At 36.5% G+C, this 19,707-nt stretch overlaps 1 protein-coding gene across 4 annotated transcripts in view; it reads right to left on the minus strand.

Moving 5' to 3' along the window:
- Positions 1-489: 489 nt before the first annotated feature.
- fbxl4 (F-box and leucine-rich repeat protein 4) overlaps positions 490-19,707 on the minus strand; it is a 30,802-nt gene continuing 11,584 nt past the window's right edge. For 2 of the 4 annotated variants that reach the window (XM_088625871.1, XM_088625873.1), the window contains exons 4-8: positions 13,997-14,241; positions 13,254-13,467; positions 9,183-9,254; positions 8,219-8,531; positions 490-6,418 (exon numbers count right to left, since the gene is read on the minus strand). In XM_088625871.1, coding sequence (XP_088481997.1) covers positions 6,255-6,418; positions 8,219-8,531; positions 9,183-9,254; positions 13,254-13,467; positions 13,997-14,241 — 1,008 coding nt within the window. In that variant the 3' untranslated portion in view covers positions 490-6,254. The remainder of the gene's footprint in view (positions 6,419-8,218; positions 8,532-9,182; positions 9,255-13,253; positions 13,468-13,996; positions 14,242-19,707) is intronic. The other 2 variants (XM_088625874.1, XM_088625872.1) reach the window with 2 other exon arrangements.

Raw genomic sequence — 19,707 nt, forward strand, 5'->3', positions numbered from 1 at the left:
GAAATGCACAAAGAGATTTAAAGCTATTTATTTTTTCAAAAAATACCACAACAGCATTGTCCATGAAATTGAGAAAATATTAATAACATAAAATAAATCCTGATATTTACTTTGTTTACATTTAGCACTAGGAGAAAGCATAAGCATGAAATTCTCCTTTTCTTGTTTTTTTCAATGTGTTAGTTGCACACTTTTAAGGAATTCATAAATAAACTTCTATACTAAGCTATTCAAATATTTTGTGTAATGGCACAAATTAACCACAGATGACACAAAGTTTAACAATGATAAAAGAAAAAAATCATTTGCATAACATCTTCAATACAAAATTAAACCTCAGTACATGTTTATTTAAATAAAAACTATGCAAATGTTAAAGGACCCTCCCTCATTTAAAGTAAAACTTCTATTCTGAGATTATGGTTTGATGGTGCTTTCACAAGGTCAATGGTAATTATATCAGCATCATTTACAAAAACAAGACTCATGAAATGTATAACTATTTGTTTTTATTTTGTCACCCTGTTTGGTATCACAGCCTCAGCTTCGTTTAAAACCTGAGAATAATGTGAATCCACACATTGTAAAGCATCTTCTTTTTCGTGTAGAAAAAAAGTCCCATAGATTTTTACAAATGGACAGGTGATTACAAATTTACTATTTTTTTATAAATGTGAAAATACATGCAATTAGTAGTGCCAATGTTATATTGCGTAATAAAGAGTATCCCTATATAAGTAACATTTTGTAATTTGTGATGACGATTTACAAAGATAACATTAAGGTTCCATGCAAATCCCAACCTTGGCTTTCTTATGAGAAGTTATCATGACAGTGACCTTCATTACAGAATACTTAGTGATATTTAAGCAGGGCCAGGAGCTTTTCTTGTACGCAAGATCTTCGGGCTCCTAACCTGCAGTTCACTCCTTATCCTCCAGATGTCCTTGTAGGCACTCTAATTTCAGCAGTCATTAGGCAATCGGCGTTGGCAGTGCGGTTAATCATACCATTAGAAACTAATCTGGTAAGAGACAAATTGATGCAATAAAGTATAAAAACAGAAAAAAATGTAAAAAAAAAGCATTTCATTGTGTGAACAAATACAACATCTTCAAGGAGTTCTGTACACAGATTAAAAGTTTTGCCAAATGTGTAATTTAGCATTGGACCATGCTCGAAAGATTACAACAGACCAACATTTAATTCAAAATCACAAAATCATATAAAACAAAAAGCTAAGATTGACTCTGGTGAGATGGAGTCCTCTGTATAATAAATGCAATGGATACTACACCAATGCATACCTGCATTTCCCAACAAACGTACAGTAAAACCTCGATATATGCAAGTCATACATTCACAATTTCGCCCATTCATGCAAAAGTTTCAGAGAACCGCTTTTTCTGCATTTGGCGACCAGATTCGCTCATTTGCAGGCTGTGCAGTAGGACCATAAATGTAGGCAGCCGCCTGTGCATCTTCATCTTGTTGATGTACTTCACCTGACCTGCACTGGTCTCTGTAGCAAAAGTATAGCTTGGTTAACAAAGAGTTAACATGTTTATGTAGCAGTGCATCATGGGTCATTCTTTAGTTATACAGCGTCCTTCAAGAAAGCATTAGATGTACATTGTGTGTAGACCTGTTATCATATAAGTTATGCCTGTATACAAGTCTTGTGCTGCAAAATAAAAGAAACATTAAATAACAAAATAAGCCTCTGTGCTATCACAGGCTCAATTCAAGCATGTCTCAGAAAAAGGATAACAAAATGAATTAGAAGACAAAGAACTAGACAAACCACAGGAGAAAGAAAGTGAGTTGGATGAGTGAAGGAAATAAGTACACTTAATTTACTTTGTAATTACTGTTCTGTAATAAATCGTATTACAGTACATTAGTGATACATTTATAACATGAAAACGATGTTAAAAGTAACGAAAATGTTCTTGTACTAAGAATGAAAAAATGAATGCAGAGTAAGCTATAATAACAGGGATCTAATTTGTTTGCACAAATAATTATAGAATTATGGATTGTAGGGGAAAAACAATGCTTTGCTTTAATTTTGCAGGATCCATTTTCATTAAAATACTTCCTTCCAGTAAATACAAACACTACTTCTACAGTTATTCCAAAAATATGCTTGTTTCTCAGGCCTTGGAACCATAACTTGTTTTTGCCATAGGGTATTAAATGCTGCATTCCATGAATTTGTGGAGACTTCAAGGTATCAATCCCTCACAAATACAAAGGTTTTACTGTAATAAACTGGAGGCAATTCCCACAGCAGGTCAACTGAGAAAGAAGTGTTTATTGCATGCCTTCTACTGGCCAATTCTATGACACTATAAAGAATCACTCTATTTTGCACATTCTGTTTTACAAGAGCGTAGTAGTTAGAGCTGGTGAAATGACAGTTATTCTATTTTATCTTATGTGCACTTGATAATTATTTTATTATCAACTGTTTAAACGCTTTTGAAGTGGATTTTAAAAATATGAATGGATTTTTCTCAATGCCAGAAATACAAAACAAGGTACATGTATACATTTACTGTATATTCTTCATGGCTTGTTGTCAAATCTAGTGCCTGCTATTTTGTCGTATAATGTCCACATATTTGCCTGTGTGCGTAAGATATAGACAAATAATTTCCTGAAAGCAGACATGCTTGTTGGAGCTACAATTTAAGTTTTTAAACATTGCTCAAGGTTAAAACATTTTAAAGAACATCGGAGAGATATAATTCTATAGATTCAACTACTAAAGTACATTTATGTTCTAAGCCATACATAACAAGATGAGGCTCTAGTATTCTGCCCCAGAATATCTTTCCAAATATACTGTACAGTATTAGTTTTTGTCTAAGCTTTGTGGAAACGGACACTGGATACAATGTAACACAATATAATGTTGAAATCATTGCTGAAGGATATACAAGTCTTCTTTGGCTGCTACACATGGAAAGCATCTGGTTGTTTTAGTACAGTGGTTTGAGAGTTGTGAAGTTAAGAGTCCATGAAACATACATAAAACTAAGGAATTAAATGCATACTGAGAATTGGTACAGCAGATGCACAGCACAGACACCATAATAAATAGACATACAGCATAGTTGCTGATAAAACGTTGTATACTTCAAACCAGAAAAGAAAAAAAGAAAAAGAAAACATGTTTCATTCATTTCTCGAGCCAGTCAGGACATTCAACCTAAAATACAGTAAGCATGCAGTTTGGATGTGGATACCCTCCTGTAAGATTTCTGAATTTCATGGTGAATGCAGATTCCAAATTGGAGAAATAAAAGCACTATGCAAAAGAAGTTAGCTGTGGAATTGGTCTGGACGAATATTGAATTGAAGCTAAAAAACTATTTCTTAACTTAACACAAACAGCTAAGTGGTATTTGTTTTACACACTGAGATTTTAATCCATAAAAAAAGAAAAAGTAAACCAACTGACAATGATTACATTCAACAGTAAATTAGAGCAGCGGATACTTTTTTTCACTGGACTGTGACACTTACAGTAAGTGCTCTTTGCAAACTGCCTTTAATTATTTTAATTGTCTGTTTTATGTAGCCTACAGCAGCAAAATTATGTTATTGCTCTCTTTCGGATTTCAATTTTTTAAACAAACTATTCGATTGACACATTATACATATTCCTGGTGATTTTAATTTATTGCCACATTGTGATACTACTGAATAAAACAGATGCATGATTAAAAGTCAATAGTTATATCACTGTTAATCTACATGTTTATGCATGTTATTTGAAGTAATTAAATAACTAATTGAGATGATTAAGGTACCAAAATGGAAATAATGTTTGAATAAGTGGCTTTAAGAGAGGCTATATCGACACTTTTGGTACTGTAGGACTGAAATAGAGGTTAGAGAATTAGTCAAGAAAACTCCAAGCCCAATCTATAAGGCACAGAAAATGTCAAATACTAAAAGTGTGCAAGAGGAAACATTTTATGAGAGGTAATAGTCCATTTTCTGTACTAGATTCATTCCTGGCTGTCCCACATCTCATACACAGCAGAATTATTGTAAAAGAGAATGATAAATAAAAAATAAAAGTACACACAAAAGTGTTTTTGTATATACATTGTATCAGGATGGCAGGAGCATAGGGCAAGATGGTGGATCTGGACCCTTCATCCTCCAGTAGTCTAGGGGATGACCTTTTACCTTCCATTACCCGAGTACCCAACATATTGCAGACATTTTTCGCCATGTATGAAATTTTGTGTGGTGGCTTGGTGTTGTGGACTTTTCAGTTACACAAGGGCATCAATATGGTGGAAGATAGTAAATATATGCGGTGCTGAAATCCAAATAAAACCAGAAAATAAATTTCTTCTGATAGCTCTTTACTCAACCAGGCAGATAAGCTGCATACTGACTTACACAACACAGCATGATGCAACCAATAAATCTAATTTCTTAACCAGATCATGGTAAACAACTTTGATTTATTGCTCTTCTTCAGCTACATCCCTCTCTCGCTCTTCCATACAGCTAACTGGCAAGGATCTGCTCCCTAAGGTAGGCAGCAGATTACTGGAGCTGGAGCTCTCTCTCTCATTTGCTCCATCTTGTTTTACATAGTCACCTGACCGATCACTCACTGGAGTGGTCAGGAGAAGGCAGATAAGAGGTCATCTCCTGGTGGATGTAGGAGGGAAAAGATCCACCATCATGCCCCTTTCCTAATGTTCTGTTATTATATATAAATAACCCATACTCCATAAGGAGCACAGGGCAGACAGGCACCAGATCTGCTTTAGAGAGGGTAGGATTATGAGGTGGGGTTGCCTAGCTCCCCTCCATACAGGGACCAAGGAATGAATCCAGGGAGGCGTAATTAAAGTGTCCAATCAAACCTATTCTGTACATCTCTTTGAGATGGGAGTAAATCAGAATACCTAGAGAAAAACACACATGGGGAGTGCATAAAAACTCCTCAGTGACAAGCATCCTAGGCAACAACTGAACCCAGGAACCTGAAGCTGTGAGACAACAGCACCAGGTACTGCAACACACACTCACATTCCCCTACCAAACTGTTATAGAGAATGCCTCCAGCAATGATTACAGCTGACATGAGATGTTCACCAATGTCTATTGAGATATGGCATCTCACATTGGTCTTACAAGATAAAAGATGCTGTGCAGTGCATCCTTTTGGTTGAGCAGCCTCTTGTGGCCAGTATTATGTATTATGTTTTCTTTTTTTCATCCATCAATCACTCTCTGTAAAATGCCAAGTCTGAATTAATACATTAGCCAAGTCTGCCACTACTACCTTCAGCAAGGCTCCAAAGGTACATGCAGCCATAATCATGTCTGTTTTGAGGTTACTTGTATCAGCCTTGTTTCCCAGACTTCAACACAGTGAGGAAACACCTGGTCTGGTATTATTTTACAGTCTGCAGGAATAATGAGATGTACCGTAAAGTATGTTGGGCCATTACCATTATGTTGAACAGGATGCAATATATGATTTTCTAATATTTTGGTAGAGGAATGTATATTTGAATATATACATTTATATATGTATACATTACATACAAATAACAAAATTGCACTAACCTTCCACACTAAAATAAATTTAAAATGTTTCTTCAATTTCTGGGTTTTATCGCAAGCTGTTCATTAAGATTACAATAGCATAACAGAAGTAACACTATCGAAACTGTTCTTCAATTTTTGTAATTAAAATATCTGTGATGACTTGGAACAGTTTAAAATAATAAAAAAAATTAAATGTTATTTCTTCTGGTAGAAATCCCAAGACATTTGATTTTAAAAAAGTTTGGAATAAGCAAGAGTTTACATTGATACATTACAAAACCACTAAAGATCAGGAAAAAAAAGACACCCTGAGTTTCACAGCAATGCAGTTTTCAACGAACAATATTAGTAGGGATGGTGACAACAAAAAAATGCACAGCTGTTAAATCATTCTCTCTGTGGTGTGCTTAAAGGTGTTTGAGATAGGAAGTCAATTTTTCAAGATTATATAGTATTGCACACATCTTTAATCTTTCTCCAATCTGGAGGCCCCGTAATTCATTTTTTTTTATTATCCAAGAGCACACTAGGAATTCCCCGAAAAATTACATTCCCAAAACATGAATGGGAATTACTCAGAACCATTCAGCCTCAATCACTTTGATCCTTGCACTACTGTACCTTGGTGGACTTCAGTCACGAGAGGAACAGGAGTCCAGGAGTCACTGAGTGAAACTTTTTTGGATGGACACATTAGGAAAGTGAACGGTTAGCTCTTGTACCACACGGTTGTCAATCTGGGAGCAGAAGGACACATCAAGCAAAAGGAGGTTCTTACAGGACTGTAGCAACTTGCGAAGAGATGCTGGGCTCACCATTCGAGTTCCTGAAATTAGGAGGAACAACAAGCTTTAACCAACACATGACAGAACACATTACATTAATGGTCTACAGGAAGGGTGTTTACTATAGAAATTAACAATGCTTTGTGTGTATGACTTTTTTTCCCCACCACTACCTACTACACCACACTAACATTTCACATTGCTGTTTCTGCATCGACTTATCTTTTTAACAGTTTAGTATTTTTTAATTAATTTTAGCTGCATCTATAAAAATGCAGAGCTTTATTGATTTAAGCAAACACACGGAACAGGTGACTACTTCCAATACTCAACTGTTCAACAACTGTATTAAAGTTCCTAAAAGGAAAACATTAAGCAATACTAAGAGAATAAAAGAACTACTGTACCTTTGCACTGCACATTTAAAACAACTTCTAGAATTTCAAAATTCTAGAGAAGATAAAGATAAAGAGAAGATAAAAAGCTACAAATGGTCCATTTCTTTATCAGTTGTACAGGAGCTTTTTTACTCTCAAGCCACTTAGAAGATAAAACCAACATGTATTAGTGTTCATAAAATAATTACAGGGCCACCAGAAAGTAATCACCTCCCTTGGGATTTTGCCACAATGTGTTAGGTTGCAAACTCAAATAGAAATCTACACAAATGACTCTATCATATCAAAGTGGAATTAAGGTTCTGGAAAAGTTTTTGCATGTAATTTAAAAGCAATCACTGGAATGTCTTCATCTGAAAAGTATTTATCCCCTTTCCTACAACACTCCAAACTGAGCCCTGGTGCATCCAATTCCCACTGTGGTCAGTTCAACTGATCCTTGGACCAATTTGCCATAGAGTGGATTGGAATGCTGACTCGTTCAGCTATACCCAGTAACATTAGAGAAAACAAAATAGGCACAAATGACAAACAGACATGGACAAATAATTACAATACAGCCATGATAGGACATAGTGCAAACAGTGTGGTACCTTAAAGTGCAGGTGCTAATCTGAGCTGTTTAAGACTGCTTGGGGGTAGAAACTGGTGTAAACTGGGGGGACAATAAGACACTAACTACCAAATGGGATAGATGGGCCGAATGCCATCCTCTCATTTGTGACCTTTCTTATGTTCTAACAAAAATGCAATATTATATTTAATATATTATGCAACTATATGCATAATTATTAAAACAACCTATTTTGGTCAAGATTGGTGAGGGCAAGATACAGACCCTAGTATGGCAGAGGAACGAATTTTCTGAGATTTGTTTCATGCACTTGAACCTACTGTATATATTTTTTTAATACTCAAGGTCATAACATGAAAATCCCACTTCAGGAATATACAATGCAGATTTAATGACCATTTAAAAGAACTGCAACCGTTTATACTGTAGGGTGGGTCGTGTAATTAGATTACACAAAATTAGCTTGCACTGATCCATTCATAACGGTAATGGTACCTTGGTATTTGAATTAAAATGCTCATTAATAAACTACAACACTGAGCTGTGCAGAAAAGTCATTTAATTCTTGAAAACTGTACGAAGTATGAGGCACAGTGGCAGGGTGGTTGAAACTTGTAGCCTGAAAAGAGACCCAACCAAAACATCAAACATAATATGACAGTGGGCATGCTTAAATCAATTCTTGAGTTTTCAGGATTTAACCCTTTTTTGCTAGAAAATGTGCATGATTGGCAAAGAAGATCAGTTCTAACACTGCTTTTAGTCATGGGGAGGTTATTGCGGCACACATCGCCTTTATTCAAGTATGGCCAGGGATCCTGACACACGCCTGCGCACCGGGCTTTTCAACTTCTCGGTTCTCTGCTCACCGAGGATGTCGAGGTGCTGCAGGTGGCGGCAGTGGGCAGCCAGCTCCTCGACGTCGGCGTCGCACACGGTCCGGTTGGCGGTGATGAAGAGCTTGCGCAGACCGGGCAGGTGGCGGGCCAGGTGCACGAAGCAGCCGGTGCTGCTCTGCAGGGTGGAGCACCAGCCCAGGTCCAGCTCTTCCAGCAGCCGGCAGCCCGACACCAGGTCTCTGAGGCCTTTCTCCGTCATGTTCTTACAGCGCCACAGGTCTAGGGATCGGAGCTTTTTACACTTGGCGCTTATCATGCTAGCAATTAAGTCATAGTCTTCAATCTGCAAAACAGGCCAGCACAGTATACTGGGTACAGTACGTCCCTCCTTTCTCCACAGGTGAGTACAGCATTGTTATCCTCCCAGTGTTAACCCTTACTAGAAAGCCATTAAAAAAAATTAAAAAGTTCGATTATTGTGCTGTATTGTGCATTTGTTGTAATGTGCTATTCAAATCAACGGCTCTAATAATCCATAAGTGCATTCTTATTTATAAAGTGTACATTTTGCTTGGCAAAGTATTCTGAAGGACAAGCCACAGTAAATGTGAAACACAGTAATGCCTATTAATTTTTCTGTCAAGCAGTATTTCTATTAGGCTGTTGATAAATGTGACACAGAAGTATCAATTCATTTGCAAACTAAATGCATGCCACTCTTAGAAATAACTCATGAAATCATTATGGTGATGAAAAGTGATTTGTACTCTTAAAAATAATGAAGTTACGATGTACTTTAAAGCATGAAGCATCGAATGTCAGAAGAATCTAATTCATTGTACAGCATCACAATCTAATAATAAACCAGTACAGTCTAAAGAGAGAATAAATCTAGAGGGTGTACTACGGCACTATGGGTGATGTCACTACATGGCAAGCAGCTCCCAATCTGCCATGACATAAATAAATTTAAAAAAACCCGAGCCATTCTTACCATGATGCAGCTGCCAAGGTTAAGGTGCTGAATCTCTGTGCAAAAAGTCAGAATGCTGAGCAGTGCTGTTTGCTGACAATGGGGACCACATCAGAAGCAGGCATGTAAAGAGAAACAAAGAGAAAAGAGGTCAATTAGGCATTAAAGGCTGTCAGTAAGTTCTATAAAATACTGCTCCCAGCTTAGGCTAAAGATACCACAAATGCTAGTTAATGAGTCCCTTGACGCCAAACCCATTGATTGTCTTGCAGTGAAGGCAATCATTACAAGGCTCAAAGTAGCAGGCCCAGATATGAAAATGCATGAACTGGAGCCACAATGGTCCCCTGGCCGCTAAGTACTCTTCCCATAGGAAGTCTCTTGGTAAATGTGGGAACCTTAAGTAACAGGCAAGATGGATGTACCCAGAGAAAGGATCAGCAAATGTCCCAGATGAGCAGAGGCAACTCTGACATTCAACGATCAGCCCAGTTGACAAGGCTGTCAATAATGGAGACAGTCAAAGCCACATCAAGTGATGGTGACCTTACCGTGTCAGAGGATTTCTGAGACTCACAGCTGTGGAGGACACTCTAGAATGCAGTGCACACGTACAGTATGCCTTATTCTAAGGTTTTGTAAATGCAGTCACTTCATGGAGCAAGCATACATATTGGTCATAAGGTTTGTAAAGAACGAATTGTGATTCTGCGTTTATACTTATTTTTAACAGGTCATATACTGTAATTTCTTGCAAAAGTATTCAATTTTGTTGTATTAAAAATTATGTAATACGTTTTTCTCTTTCTAATATGAAAACAATAATAGTTAAATAAGGATTAACAAGATAACAAGATTGATAACAAAAGCTCCTATTTTATTTTTAATAGAAGCAACCTAGCTCTAGTTTAATGGGTCAATGAAACTAGTTGGTAGCGCTGAACCTCTATTTTGAAGGAGAAGCAAATACTTTGGTACGAGTGGCTGATAGAAGTCTCTTGCTGGACAGGTGTCTGTTGTTGGATAACATAAGAGCCATAAAAGAGCCATGAACATCTTATTAACCTGTCTTGCTTGGACTTCAGTGTTTCAGGTCTGTAGTCCAAAGTAAAAATGGAAACCAAAGAACTCTCCATTACAGAAAGGGGGATATTTTTGAAAGAAAAACAAACTGAATCAGAACCACAGCAAAGAAGCTGGACATACCAAAATCAACAATTTCGAATACGCTGAAGAAGAAAGAAACCACAGGCATAATTACCAATCAGTCAAGTCTGGGTCGGCCAACAAAAACATCTGCAGCTGATGACAGAAATATTTTCGGAGATGTCAAGAAACCTAAAGCAACTGTCAGTGAAATCACCAACAACCCCCAGAGTGGAGGGGTGAAGGTATCAAAATCCACAGTTCGCAGAAGACTGAGACAGCAGGATAACAAAGGCTACACCACAATATAATCCTCTAATCAGTACAGAGAAAAAAACAACATTTGCTAGATTCAATTCCAATCGAATACATATTTTACATGCTGTAGAAAAAAATAAAGTCACAACACTCCAAGAAGAGGCAATAACTCAAGAAGAGTCTGCAGGAAAAACATCTCAAATGATTACACAAGGAGTTTGGTAAACACAAAGTGTGAAAGACCTTGTGCATTTATCATCTCAGAGGGACATGATACCAAATACTGACTTTTACACTTTGACATTTACTTAAAGCTAATTGTTATTTTGGTGTCCCAACACTATTATAAGGACCGGATTATATCTACATCCCTAAAGTGAAGAGATTGGCATTAAGCCTAATCCAAGACATGGGTATTGACTCAGTTGGTTAGATTACACTAGGCTAACAAAATAGTGATTTCACCTGCTAAAGAGAGACAGTAAAAGAAAGCCTGTCACACAGACCTCATCATCATTACTGCCATCCACTGTAGCTGAATGAGTTACTTCTGCGATGTAAACTAACAATCACAATTTCTGTTTCTAGTTTTGTAATGTTCTTACAGTTATCCTGTTAGGAACACATAACAATTTCAAAAGAAGCTTATAAAACTTGTAAATAATATTTATGTAAAATAAGGAACAGGTAAAGGTTTATTCCATACTGAAAGGAAAAAGAAGAGACACAACTTTTCAGGTATGGAGCCTTCTCCTTCTGTCAACACCTAAAGAAGGCTCCACAGCTGAAATGTAGCTGCCGCAGATACCAACTCAAGCATGTTTGGTAAAATACATATTATTATGAGAGCAAGTTAAAAGCATCAACATAGTGCAATCAATCTCAGTTTCTATTACTTATAAAAGAAGAACCCAGGTAGCATGTTTCATTTCATTATTTACTGTACATTATGTATAAACATAAAACGATATGTAGCATGTCAACCTTAATGGCTCCAGTGGACTGTTCTCTCTCATATTTTCCCAGGCATTATTGTTGTGCATATTATTAAAAAAACTAAAATAACTTGAAAACACATATTTCATCTCAATAAATGGCTAAGCATTCCTTCAGACATACTGTAAATCACCTCAACTTGCCTAGCAAATACATAAACCTACTTACTGTTTATAAAGGTTATTCTGTTCTTTCAGGTTTAAGCATTATCAAGTTCATCAAAATAAAATGAATGTAATATTTAAATGAGAAAAAATAAAATGATGCATGCATAGTGCAATAAATACAGAGCCACTAGACTTTTCTTCTGGCATTATTTCATGCACAATATTCAAATCATAAAACTAAGAGACAATCTGACTCTCTGCCCAAATCTTGGGGTGGCAATTTTTAAAAAACAGGTCTTGACATGTAAAATTATATATACAGAAATTCTAACTCAACCTAAACTTGCAATGGAATACATAATTATCATTGTCTAATTGGTAAATGTGGTTTTAAAAAAGGTTACTCTTCCAGGTTTCTGACATGATGCTTATCATGACAAAAAAGGTGCCCAACATGGGTATTTGTGGTTTCTTATTTTGCTACACATGCTCTTTTAAACAATAAAACCATAATACAGTAATTATAATCCTGACAACATAATGACTATCTGCACTGGTAAGGTATCGGTATGAACACAGAGGGTGCTCTGTTTGTCAGATACTAAGTATTATGAACAAGACTGAGTAATACATGGATACAAAGCATCATCAAGGTGAAAATCATGTCAGTAAGAGAAATCTGGATCCCCAAATGTACGGTTATGACATCTGTATTCTTTAAAAGCATAACTTTAAACTTTCACTTAAACAAACCATAGGTCTAGGGCTTAGAATAGATTAGAACTGCAGTAATAATTTGCAAAGAATTAAGAATTTACATCATCATCACTCATAGTTATAATTTAAGAATAATGAAAGTTACTATGTTTCTAAAACTGTTGGAGTGCAGCTCTGTTTTATATACATAATCCGCTACTTAGGTCAAGGTTAGTGCATATTTATTCTTGTTTAATGCACTCTAAGAAAAAATGCAGTAAAACTTAGAAGATATTCCTTACCTGTTCAAGATGTAAGAAATTATATACTAATTATTTGGGGTACAGTACATCTTACAGGAGTAAGATGTTTTTCATCATCAGTAGTTCCTATACAGTAGTTATAACTAATGTAGTTATCACTGCTCTTAACTCACAGTTCCCCAAATTTGCTACACTAATCTGGTAAGCACTGTAATACAATAATTGGCATCCAATTAGCATCATTCACAGTGCCTTATCGCTTATGATTTGTATTGCTTTTTATTAAGTATTGCAGAATATCAATACATAACACACTTAACACAAATAGTAAAATTCCCGGGTATCAGCCAAAAATGAAATCAGCTCAGTGTTGCATCTGACAACCTTGTCTGAAAATGTTGCTGGTTTTGGTAAAGAAAGTGGCTCTGAGCCTGTCGGGGAAAGAGATAACCATTGCCATAAAACAAGCATTTGTAAATCTCAGCAATAATTATTATCTTGCTTTGATTAAACACATCCTCATGTACTTTAAGGTATCCAAGATATCAGCTGCATCTGAAAATGTCATTTCATCGCAATGAATTATTTGCCAGGGTACAGGTTTTTCCACGCTTGTTCCTTCTTACCTCAATTTTCGTGCGATAAAGGACAAGCCGTCTTAACCATGACAATTTGGATATGTGGAGAAAGGACTGAGGATGCAGCCTATCGCAGGAGGAGAGGTTTAGTTCCTGGAGGTTTGGACACATCTCAGCAATGACCTCTAGACAGGCTTCATTCAGAAAATGGCAACAGGCCAACTCTAGACAGACGAGCTTTGCACCACACGCTTTCATAAAGCTACATTTGGGGGAAAAAAAGAGAATGATTTCAAGTAATTCCAAACCTGAAACTAACTTTTGCGAAAAAAATTATAGCATACTGTAGTTCAATTTTAAGATATAACAGATGCACAGTTGTAAATAAAGAGTTATTACTTACTATTTTCTGTAAACACATAAGGTTCTGAATTTTATAGGAAAGATGATTGTCATTTTAACTGTGTATACAAGTACTGCACATATAGAGAAATACTGTTCTAATACTACTGTATAAGGTACAGTATAGGGCAAAATAATATTATGCCTTAATATTTTCTAGTATAAAAAGAAATTCTTAATGTTAATACTGTATGTCCTAAATTAATATGCACATACAATAAAAACTAAACAATTCCTTTGGTAACTCTTCCAATATGTGCCAATAAAGAAGAAGCAAATGACAATACCTCTGATATTTGTTCACATTCCACAGATGACAAAAGAGAAAACTGCAATGGTTTTACACCACACTGGCAGACAATAAGGCCTTTGTTAAAACAAGCACTAACCTGTGAAAACCTGAGTATGTTATGGCTCCTCGGTTGCCACACCATGACATGTTGAGCCTCTGAATCTGGGTACAGCGAGACTGCAGGTGCTCCAGAGAAGCATCTGTCAGTCGAGCCCAGTATGGCTGTAAACTCAGCTGGATATACTGAAGAGGATCACAGCAGTGCTGGTGTAGCAGCTTACAGGTCTGTGCCAACCTGCATAAGTCTGGCAAGGTGAGGTGACTCACAATCAGTTGAATCAACTGGAACAAAAAAGATAATTGGAGTGAGAGTTCACTGCAGGGTTTTAATACATACTGTAACAGGAATGCACTTAATCTTCAAAAGGAATATCAAAATGAACTAATTACAGTCAAAATCTGTAGGTAGAGAATGTAGTAACACGTGTATCACTTAACCGTACAAATGCACTCAAGGGTCTTTTGAGTTGAATAATGGTGTTATGCAGACTGTATTTTGTATTTTACTTTGTCAATTAAAATTAACAGCTAATATTGAGAAAATAAGTTATCTAAAATACATGACTTGTAGGAAAGAGGACTTCCTAAACCATCTTCTTCCATGCTCATCCCTTAACATTGCAATGGTTCTGGGCAACCCATGCGTCAAGAGATTTTCATAGTCTCCTTCAAGCAACAGCTTCAACTTGAAGAGCTAGCTAGCAGTTATTAAATCCAACTAAGCCAGTTATGATGTGATTTAGGTAATTAAGAGTGGAGCTGAAGTGGAAATCTGAAGACACACTAGCCCTCCAGGACCAGAACTAGACACCTCTGACCTAAATTTTAAGAAACTTTTGAGATGAAGTCAAAATATTCAAATTATGCTCTTTTGCTTTGCAGTTTAATTGAAATACATTTAGTCTCAATGTCTTTATAGGGTCAGTCAAGATAAAAACAAACACTGAGCACAAATGGCTTTCCTATATACCTGAGGGTATACAGTATATGCAGAACGTCTATAGTATACTGAACTTTTCTTTAGCAACCTCAATACTTTCTTGCTTTAATTTATATGCAACACAACATTGTGCAACCGTCTTCTTTGTGTGTTTTTCATCAGATGCACTCTTTACATTGAACTGAAAAGTTCAAATATTGTTTCATATGTTCACAATACAGTACTCTTCTGTGCTGAGATCTGACATGGAATTCAAATGAATAAGGAGAGTGGAGTAAGGAAGTATTTGTCTTAAACTTTTAAGTAATCAGTCTGTCATCCATTTGAGGTCTTTGCCTTTCTGCTAACATATTTACAATTTCATCTACATGTTGATCTCAGAATGCACACTATTAGCCATACCATGGTTTTCTACTGTATGTTCTCAAAGTCCTATACAAAAAGAAGGACAATAAAATGAACATGATGTTTTGTCTGCTTGCACAGTACTTACTGCAGAAATAGAAAGAAAATGTCTAAAGGCAGAACATAATTCTTCAAAACCCTCAGCCACTAGTTGATCAAGTTTTTTTTTCCAACACAATTATGATCCTAAATGAAGTAGGGCAAATGCAAATTCAGAAAGCAGAAAATTGTAAACTTTCTTGGAATGCAATTGGATGAGCTTGACAGGAATATTAAGCTTATATGTTGGTTTGGACTTAATGGTGAAAATCTGATGGCAATCTGCTGCTACAGCTGTATGACAGAATGCCGGGAGTATCCTGTGAGTGTTCTGCAATTGCTAAGAAGGGTTAATAAATTTGTAAAAGAAAAGGCTGCAGTAAAATGACAGCAAAATACTCCTCTGTTATTCTATCTTTTGAGAAGGTTAAATAATTTACATGCTAATAACTGTTTTCTTAGCTATACAGCAGCAACATTTTCAAGGTGAACCCATACGTTTTATCCACTAGTGTATTTAATGTATCACAAACGTATCTACAGTATATTACTTTTCTGAGTTGAAAGCAAAACTTTTCAAATAACATACTAAATCAATTATTAAAAACATACATTTCAGATACAAAAAGGTACAAGGTAAGAGACTATAACTGAGCTTTGATTACAATAAAGCCCAGTCTTGTCTTCTTCCAGATTGCTTTACACCTGTGATGTCAGGCATTGCAAAGGAATAAGGTTTCTCTCTCTCATGCTAGCGTTAATCCTGCATCAGCAGGATCCCATTGGAGCTGATGTTGCCATTTAATGCGACCGAGAATACTCCAACCATCGCGTCGCTCCGCCTGCCGTTGGAGGGGGGGGGGAGGAGAACAAAGTAATATAGGCAGTTCATAGAGGGGGATTATTAGGAGGCATGGGAAATTTGGCCAGGATGCCGGGGTTACACCCCTTCTCTTTTCGAGAAACACCCTGGGATTTTTAATGACCAAAGAGAGTCAGGACCTCGGTTTTACATCTCATCCGAAAGACGGCGCTTGTTTACAGTATAGTGTCTCCGTCACTATACTGGGGCATTAGGACCCAAATGGACCGCTGGCCTCACTAACACCTCTTCCAGCAGCAACCTTAGTTTTTCCCTTCCTCCTGCAAAGGAATAAGTTAAACCTATTACTATTATTAAAAAATACATGATATGAAGCTGTTACCATCTTAGTACAGCCCAGAAGAAAACCATGTGAAGGCTATGAAGTTGTGAAGGAAATATAGGTGGCCTACAAAACTAACTAAATATCCAAGGCTTGACAAATTTTGCCAGACTATACAGGCTTCAGCTATTGTCACCCATGATGATAACTGATGATACAGTGAAGAACACTAATTGGAAGCTGCAACAAAATGTGTTTTTTTTCAGCAGCAGCTTCAATGTCAGTTTTCATATCCTTAGCAATTCCTGCTCTAATCCAAGGCAAAATAAATGATGCTACTGGAAACGCATGGTGAGCATGCATATATTATTATTTGTTTTCTTTACTTTAATTAAACAGAAGATGGGTTTCCAGGCCTACAGGGCAAATCTCATTAATCATAGTTGGTTGGGAATGTATGGCAACTGCCATAAAGCTGCTTTGTCTCAGTGTAATCAGCCCCATTACCGAGCTGTCATAATTTAGGATTTCAAAATTCGGAAAAATCTGATAGAAGGATGGCTTCTGGTCTTTTATCAGCACAAAAAGTATAGATTTGGATTATAGGAGGGAAACAGTACTAAATAAAATATTCTTGCTGAGTTAGGGGGAAATGCATCAAGACAAAAATTAAAACACTGACAGAAATATGACAAATAAGACAATGTGTGGAAATAAGGTGCCGAGAGGGGAAGACTGGATGAAATGGACAAAACAAAAGTCAGATTAAGAAAGGATTGAAGATATCTCTGAATTTTGCAATGAGTATGTTATTCTACCCAGAAATGGACTCCTGGTTGTTACTATGATTCTACATTTGCCTCCTATATGAAGTACAAATGTATCCAAATTGATGACTTGTGTCTATTATCTCATGCAGACTGAGCTCTTCTCCAGCTGCAGTGAACACCGACATTAGCTAAACTCGATCCTCTACTTCTGTACTCACACTTTCAGGTGGAATGTTTTACCAAGTGACAAGGAATGATGTAACTGCTCAGTGAATGTCTCAGAGTTTGGCTTTCAATTTGAAGTTAACAGTAGACAGCAAACAGTAATTAGTAATAATTTGTACAGGTACGAGGAAGATGGGATTTGCCTTTATGCATTAAAGCAGTAATTGGAATTTACAGGCTACCAGTGTGCAGTTACAGAGATGCGAATATTGATTTAGGTGGCTAGGTTCTTACTTTGCCAAACTACAAGACTTTAACATGTATGTCTGCTACTTACTTTTTAAAAGTGCTGTAATTCAAAGTCCCTGACAGTGAAAATGTTTGTGATAACCCCCTAATATTTTCTGAAGTTAAGCACATTTAAGTTCTGTGGTGAAGTATATTTAAGTTAGCTTATACAGTTCTGTAGAAGTACTATTTCACCTCTCCCAAAGTCATGTTTTCATTACTGAAGAAACACTAAGTTTAGTTATGGCCAAAATGCCTTTTAAATTGCAAAAAGGAAGGCTAAAATTATATATTCACTGATGCAATCACTCTAAGCATTTTAAAATATGAGGAAATCGAACAGGGACAGGCAACAGGAAATCCAGTGTCCCACAAACAAAGAATTTAAGAAGAAGAAGTATTAGAAATGAGAGTTGGGTATTTGGCCACTTTGATTGCGTGGGTCTACTTGACTTTCCCAATCCAGCCTAACTTCTTCTGGAAGGTTCCCAGAGTGTCAGCTTCAACAGTGCGACTGGGCAGCTTGCTCTAGATTACCAGTATAAAGAAGCATGTTCTATTCTTAGTCCTGCACACATTTTAATGTTTAATTTACATTTGTGATCCTTAATCCGTTTTACATATTTGAGTTTGAATGACTTTGTATACCTTCGTATAGGGTTGACTTTATTTACCTTTGAAGATTCCTAACCTTAATTCAAATTCCCTCACCATCTCCTCCATTAAAAATTAAAAAGATTTGGTTCCATAAGCCTATCTACACCTGATATGCCTTTGGAACCAAAAATAAACCTTATTACTTTTCTCTGAGCAGTTTTAAGGGCAGCCACATCCTTTCACAAATTATTGACCACAAAAATAAACTTAGAGAAAATACCTATGTGTGTTCGCAGCTGTCTTGCTTTTGCAACTATGTAATCCACTCTTTTCCACATTTAACTTCACAAACTACACCAGAATTCAAATCAATTACATCATTGAACCAGGAAGAGCAATGGCCCTAAAACAGATCCATGTGGAACACAACTAGTTACCACAATCTTGTTACATGTGTTTTACATTATCACTACTCTGTTAAAGTAACTTTTTACTGTGAGTATGGAAATCTAAGTCCACCTTATCCAAAGTTCTATTCTTTTCCTTGAGCACTTTTTCTAATTCATAGAAAAGCTAAATATTTGAACAACATTTACAGCTTCAAAGAAGAGGGGATCTTTGCTGAAATGCACTGAGAAGTTGTGGGTAAATGATTGTCAATGAGCAGTCATGAAGCACAGTAATTAATACATTAAGACCACAGAGGGGAGAAGAAAAGGAAGACAGAAGAGAAGAAGAGGAAAGGAGATGAGAGAAGGGCAGGCCACAAGAGAGAGGGGAGTCAGGAGGAGTTGGAACTTGAAACTTGCGCCAGGCGAAAGCCCTAACTTCATTTTCATCCAGACAAAATCTGATCGTACCTGAGTATTTAAGCCGTGCTAGAGAGAGTTTGCTATGTGGTGTTTTTAGGGAACTTGGGTTTCCTAAGGAAAAGATACCTCGGTTAAACACAGAATAGGGAGATAAGCTCCCATCTTTATTGCGGCATCAGGGTTTGCAGCGAGACAGATTTAACTGTAGGTTGTATTGCATTTATTTAGAAGGCAGCTTTTTTCTTATTTTATCCTCTTTAGGCATATTTTAAGAGTTTAATACTTAGTAACAGTCTGGGGTTTTCTGGGTGATTAGGATGTCAGGCCTCCGAAATGCCTTGTCTATACATACTGTAAATATAGTAACTTGTGTGTGTAGATTTTGTTGTGTGTAGTATTTGTATTGTCATTGTTAATAAACATTTGTTTAAGCCAGTGTGCCTGGATTATTACTGTTTCCCCAAAGCTGTGCCAGAGAACAAAGAATTCACATGTCTCTAATGTATACCAACCACTTGTGTATATTCTGGAGAAATCACTTAGAAATTGGGAGTTAATAACAATATTTGACTATCTGACTAAACCAC

The sequence above is a fragment of the Lepisosteus platostomus genome, chromosome 3 (genome assembly GCF_059453375.1).
Source record: "Lepisosteus platostomus isolate fLepPlt1 chromosome 3, fLepPlt1.hap1, whole genome shotgun sequence".
Taxonomy (NCBI): domain Eukaryota; kingdom Metazoa; phylum Chordata; class Actinopteri; order Semionotiformes; family Lepisosteidae; genus Lepisosteus; species Lepisosteus platostomus.